Source organism: Hibiscus syriacus, unplaced genomic scaffold, assembly GCF_006381635.1.
Source record: "Hibiscus syriacus cultivar Baekdansim isolate YM2019G1 unplaced genomic scaffold, ASM638163v2 tig00113719_pilon, whole genome shotgun sequence".
NCBI classification, from domain to species: domain Eukaryota; kingdom Viridiplantae; phylum Streptophyta; class Magnoliopsida; order Malvales; family Malvaceae; genus Hibiscus; species Hibiscus syriacus.
In genome coordinates this window covers 822652-828252 of record NW_024063467.1, presented here as the reverse complement: position 1 = coordinate 828252, position 5601 = coordinate 822652, and the positions used below count along the sequence as shown (strand labels likewise).

General features: G+C 34.0%; 1 protein-coding gene across 1 annotated transcript; it reads left to right on the top strand.

The window, feature by feature from the left end:
* Nucleotides 1–2086: 2086 nt before the first annotated feature.
* LOC120186611 (probable membrane-associated kinase regulator 6) lies at nucleotides 2087–3099 on the top strand. Its single transcript, XM_039190496.1, has 2 exons — nucleotides 2087–2778; nucleotides 2872–3099. The coding sequence occupies exons 1-2, from the start codon at nucleotides 2106–2108 to the stop codon at nucleotides 2877–2879; spliced, it is 681 nt and encodes a 226-aa protein (XP_039046427.1). The 5' UTR covers nucleotides 2087–2105; the 3' UTR covers nucleotides 2880–3099.
* The last annotated feature ends 2502 nt before the right edge of the window (nucleotides 3100–5601 follow it).

Sequence of the window (5601 nt, the reverse complement as noted above, 5' to 3'; positions counted from 1 at the left end):
AAGCTTATTTAATACCCAAAGAATCAAAACTAAGCTTAAAACTTAAGAATTAACCAACTGAAATTAAACTTACCTTTTGTAGCTAGCCCCACGTGAAGAAGAGAAAGCAAGAAGAAGAAAGCTTCCAGATAGCTCTCTTCCCACGTTTTTCACTCTTATAAAAGGGGGGAAGAATATCTTTTAAAGGAAAAGACCATACTACCCTTAATTTCCTTTAATAATTACCAAATAACCTTCAATATATATTCAAATAATCATTGAATTCTTTCATTCTTATACTTTAGTCACCAAATTCTGAAACTCTACAATTTGGTCACTAACCCGGTATTGCGGATGTTACAGTTTTACTACCTAAACTTTCATTTTAGGTATTAAAAATTTAACATTTTAGTATTTAAACTATTAATTTTGATCCGTTTTAGTACTTAAACCTCTAATTTTTTAAAAAATTGACGTTAAATTTTGAATATGATACTAAAATGAAACAAAAAACTAAAATTTAGGTATGATTTTGAAAATAATAAAAATTTAAATACTAAAATGAACCAAAACTAATAGTTTAGATACTAAATATGTAGTTTACCCAATTACATATTACCTCTTAAAATGTTAAAATTCTGTTTTAATCCAAAAGTCATGATGGTACAAGTTAGTGCAGTGATAAAGTTACATTTAGCTTTTATCAAAATTTAAAAATGGGGTAAAAATTTTAACATTCTTTTTTTCAATAAAATGGATATATAATTTTTTTCTTATTCTCTTAATATATTGAATCATATTAAGGTTAAGGAAATACGTTACCGAAAATGTTAATATATTTTTTAATATTTCCGGTAGTTCGCTACATAAAATGTTATTTTTTTCTACCGGAAATGTTAAATTCGTTACCTAAAATGAATATTTTCGATATTAATATTTCCGGTAGAAAAAATAACATTTTATGTTGTGTTCTACCAAAAATGTTAAAAAAATATTAATATTTCCGATAACGCATTTTCTTAACCTTATATTAGGTGTTTTTCCTTGGACATCACTAAATTTATCCAAAATAATAGGTATGCATTTGGTCCCTCAAGGCCAAAATGCATCCATCCCTTAACTCAGCAAAACAAATTCCGAGCAGAAAACGGTGACGAGTGTCCGATGAGGTAAGGCTAAAAATATATTTCATCCTTATTTTTTTCGTAGTAAAATTGTTCAACATTCCGTGTTCGACGCATATTCGCATCTGATATGCATTTCGAGATTGAGTATCCTTCTCGAAAAAAAGCTTGCTCAACATTCCGTGTTCGACACATGCTTTGTATCCGACACTCACTCCAAGCTCGAAGAATGTAGGTCCCGGATTCACTGCACTTCGTTAGTCATGCATAAAAAAAATGTTGTTTCATTGTATTTATTCACATCTTTTTAAACTTAAACTGCTTTATGAATGCTTAAAAATTCTCTAACCATTGCTTGTTGTCTTGCAGGAGGATACACCGTAGGGACCAGTTGGTTTCTTGTCACTTTCCATTCTCGGCTTTTGGCCCTAAAACCTAGGTCACTGTCTTTTCATTCTCCGACAAATCTAAAGGGGAACCTTTGTTTTCTTACTTTGTTTATTGTACATTGCCGGAAAATGAAAACGACAATCATTTCCCAGCCTCACCGGACCACTAGAAGTAGATGGTAGTGGATGCAAAGCCCCCCAAATACAACTTACAGATCCCATTTTCTATTCAGTTGATTCAAGGACCAAATTGCATTAACGTGTAACAATGAGTAACGTTTTTAAGACATGTCTGATAAGAAGTGCACGACACGATTTGGTTTTAACTTTAGTTTAAAAAGGTGGACTGTGCACAAGAACCCTAGTTTTCTTTCTTACAAGTTTGTTATAGGTCACTTGTTTTTGCAATGTTGAAAGGGAAATTGTGGGGTTAAAGTGTTCGATGCAACAAGACACAATGAGTGCTTCTGTGGGGTTCAGTTCAATATGTCTGTCTTTTTCTCCATTTTTCCCTTTTCAATTATTAAAGTCCATTGTCTCTTGCGGAAGAATCATATATAAATATGCTCTTTCTCCTCTGTTTTTCCCCCTGCAATATTCATCATTGGCGGCCATGGAAACTTCATCACAGCCTATCTCCGTTGAAAGCTTTTCATACAGTTGGTTAGTGAACTTAAAGCCTTCTCTAGATGGTGTAGACAGCTCGCTTCGAGGTTCGCTCGATGCGTACGACGAAGCGTCGTTCATCGAGATGGACCCGAGGATGCCGCCTTCGAGGAGATTCTTCCGAAACTCTAATGATTTTAAGTTTGATTTCCCCATTTCACAGTCTCCCCTCGCCCTTGTCCATGCCGATGAACTCTTTTCCGAAGGTCGTGTCATGCCTTTCTTCATCAACAATTCGAAAAAGATAGAGGCCTGCGACGTCTCCGGTCCGACCCCGACGCTGCCTACCGCTCCACGTGCGCCGGACCTCGATGTTCCGCGATGTAAAACGAATCGTCACCCTTCTTTGAGAAGGTGCCGAAGGTTATCCAAGCGGATATTTTCCAAGTACTTCAATTTCCTTCGTCCCTTATACCGAAGTGTTTTACAACGAAGCAAGTCGAGTGGTACTAGAGCCAATTGTGTTGATCCAAGAGGTCATGTGAGGAAGAACTGGCTATATTCGACCACCGGAACATCCCCTCGGATCAGCGTTGCGCACTCGGCCGACGAATGGCGAAAGTCGTGTGATTCCGAAAGCTCGATCTACGAGGCAGTCCTCCATTGCAAAAAATCAATCGGTACGCTTCCTCCTTTGCTTGTTGTTCCACTTTCTGCATTCGAGAAAATCAAGCCCTCTGGCGCTGATATTATTTTCCCGTCTCATTTTCCAGGAAAATAAATGGAAGAGAAATACTACAGCAAAGCAATATTTTAGCGAGCGTAAAGAAAATCGACTGGCAACTTGTTATTTGTCCTTGTTTTCAGCTGTTCTGACATTGACAATGTACATTTTTGGACCGTACGGATGGTAAAACTTGTAGGGGCTCACAACTTAAAGAACATCTCTCCATTTCTGTGAAGTTTAAATTTTCTGAATACAATAAAGGACTTTTGTTTCATACAATAACAAAACCAATATATATTTTTATAATTTAATTTTACCATTCAATTTAATATCTAAATTTAAATACATAATTGGACAAAAAAGATTCACTAATAAAATTTAATCTTAAAATCAAATTCACGTATTAGAGTTGTTGTTGCTGCTGCTATTATGCTCAAATTTTCTTAGACATGATTTTTGAGTTAATTTTGAATTATTTTGATATTTTCAATTAATATATATATACACACACATATATTTAATTAGCTAGAACTAATAATAAAAAGAGTAAATTTTGCGTTTAGTACCTAAACTATCAGTTCTGATCCGTTTTAACATCTAAACTTTCAATTTTTTCAAAATCATACCTAATGTTCCCCATTCAAAATTTAATGATAAGTTTGGGGGGGGGGGAAATGAAAGTTTAAGTATTAAAACGGATCAAAAATGATAGTTTAGATACTAAATACATTAAGTTTTTAATGACGGGTACTAAAATGAAACAAAAACTAAACGTTAGATATGATTTTAATTTTTTTTGAAAGTTTAGGTACTAAAACGAGTCAAAATTTATAATTTAGGTACTAAATGTATAATTTACCCTAATAAAAAAGCTCAAATAAAAAAAATTACACATAACGAGATTTAGATTAAAAAGAGAACCCTAATAAAAACGTTTTTAAATTTAATGAAACATGTTGCATGGATTATGGAGTACTCGTCCAAAGTAACCCCACTGAACTATCCCTCTTAATTAACCAAAGCTTTAACTTTGATTTCAAAACATAATCATGTTTAGTCCCCTTTCAATGCCCATAGTTTGCAGCAGTTTTGTAGGATACGATTTTCATGCATGGATGATGTGATTGTTTAGGTGGCACTGCCTCCTTTGATAAACCTAATTAATTGTCTACATACATTGATTAGCAGCTTAATTTATGCTGCAAATCATCATTAAAAGTCTCTACTTCACCCCAAAAGCAAGGCAAGATAGCTGCAGACTGAATCATTCTGCAGACAATCTCATATTTTTTTTACAAGATTTTAGGGCTATGCTTATAGATAATGGGAATTATAGGACGAAAGTGAGTCTGGGGTTTCTTCAAATGATAGGATAATGTGCCCTAATGTCCTGAAAACGAAAGTCTGGTCCCCTTAGGCCGTGGGGTCCAAGATGGATCTTTGCTCTTACCCATTGGCAAGAAATGGACATGAAATGAGAAAGCTCTGCACATGGCAACCAGTAGCGATTGGGAGACATGGACAAAAGGTGCTTGTAGATATTGCCAAGCTCTGATAACTGTAGTTTTTACTGTGTTTTTTCGACTACTTTTTCTGTCTTCCGTGTTGGATTTTTCTATGCGGTCCTATCTTGAATTTTTTTTTATTTATATTATAATTTCGCATCCCTAAATTTGTAAGTTCATGTCCTTAACATAAAATATTACGTCCGTCCTTAATCTTAATGTTTCTTTCTTCCGTTGCCAGTTGGTATACTAATACATCACCCTATTATGGGAGGGGGGGTCCAAAACACCATACATGCTACTGGTTTTAAGTCACTGTAGCTGGCTAAATGGACATTATGAAGATTTGTCACAACAGTGTTTGTCTCCATATATTGACATAGGTAATGAATGTACAATAATCTAGGTTGTTCCTATATATGTTAACTCCATGATAGGCCTATATGTACATTGTATTAGGGCACGAGATGGTCTATCTTAAGTAGCTTTTGGGGACCTTTAAAATAACACAAAAAGATCACTAGATCCTAAGCAATAGAGTTGGGGGGGAGGAACTTTCAAGTTTGGTCACTTTTATTTTTATCTAGTTTTGACCATCGGATTTTAAAAAGTTACATCTAACTCATGTACGTTATCAATTTATTATATTTTGACCATTAAATCATTAACTCTCATCACGTTCATGATGTGGCATGCAATAGTTTATATTAGCTAGTTTATGTCATTGTATTTTTAAGTGAAACATACATCGAATTATCATTTAGAAAGTCAAAACGAGTGAATTCAAAATTTTAAGGTCCAGTCACCACCAACGACAAAAGTCGGCAATGGCTGACGATGGGAGAGTTTAGTCAAATTTTAAGGCCAAAATGATACTTTGTTTGAAATTCGAGGTTAAATTTATATTTTATCTAAAGCTCATGAATATAAATTAAAAATTAATTGTTTTCAATGAGCCACGACATCAAATAACAAGACTTATTGATTCAATGGCTAAAAATATAATAAATCGATAATATAAATGACTAAAACATAGTTTTTTCTAACTTGTTAATCAAACCTAGACAAAATTAAATAAAAACGGGCTAAACCATATAGTTTGATGGTGTGTACAGAATAAGTTTGATATTATAGTATTATATGCTGGTGTTTTGCTTTTTGTCTGATGCTTCGTCATTTCTTTTATAACTATTAGTATCTGATATATTAATCGATTAATCTGGATCGAATATTACAGAGGCAAGAGCAACATTTTCAATCCAGTTTGTTCC

Bases quoted from the DNA above. Each gene is read 5' to 3' on its own strand.
- LOC120186611 (XM_039190496.1), top strand. From the start codon at position 2,106: ATGGAAACTTCATCACAGCCTATCTCCGTTGAAAGCTTTTCATACAGT.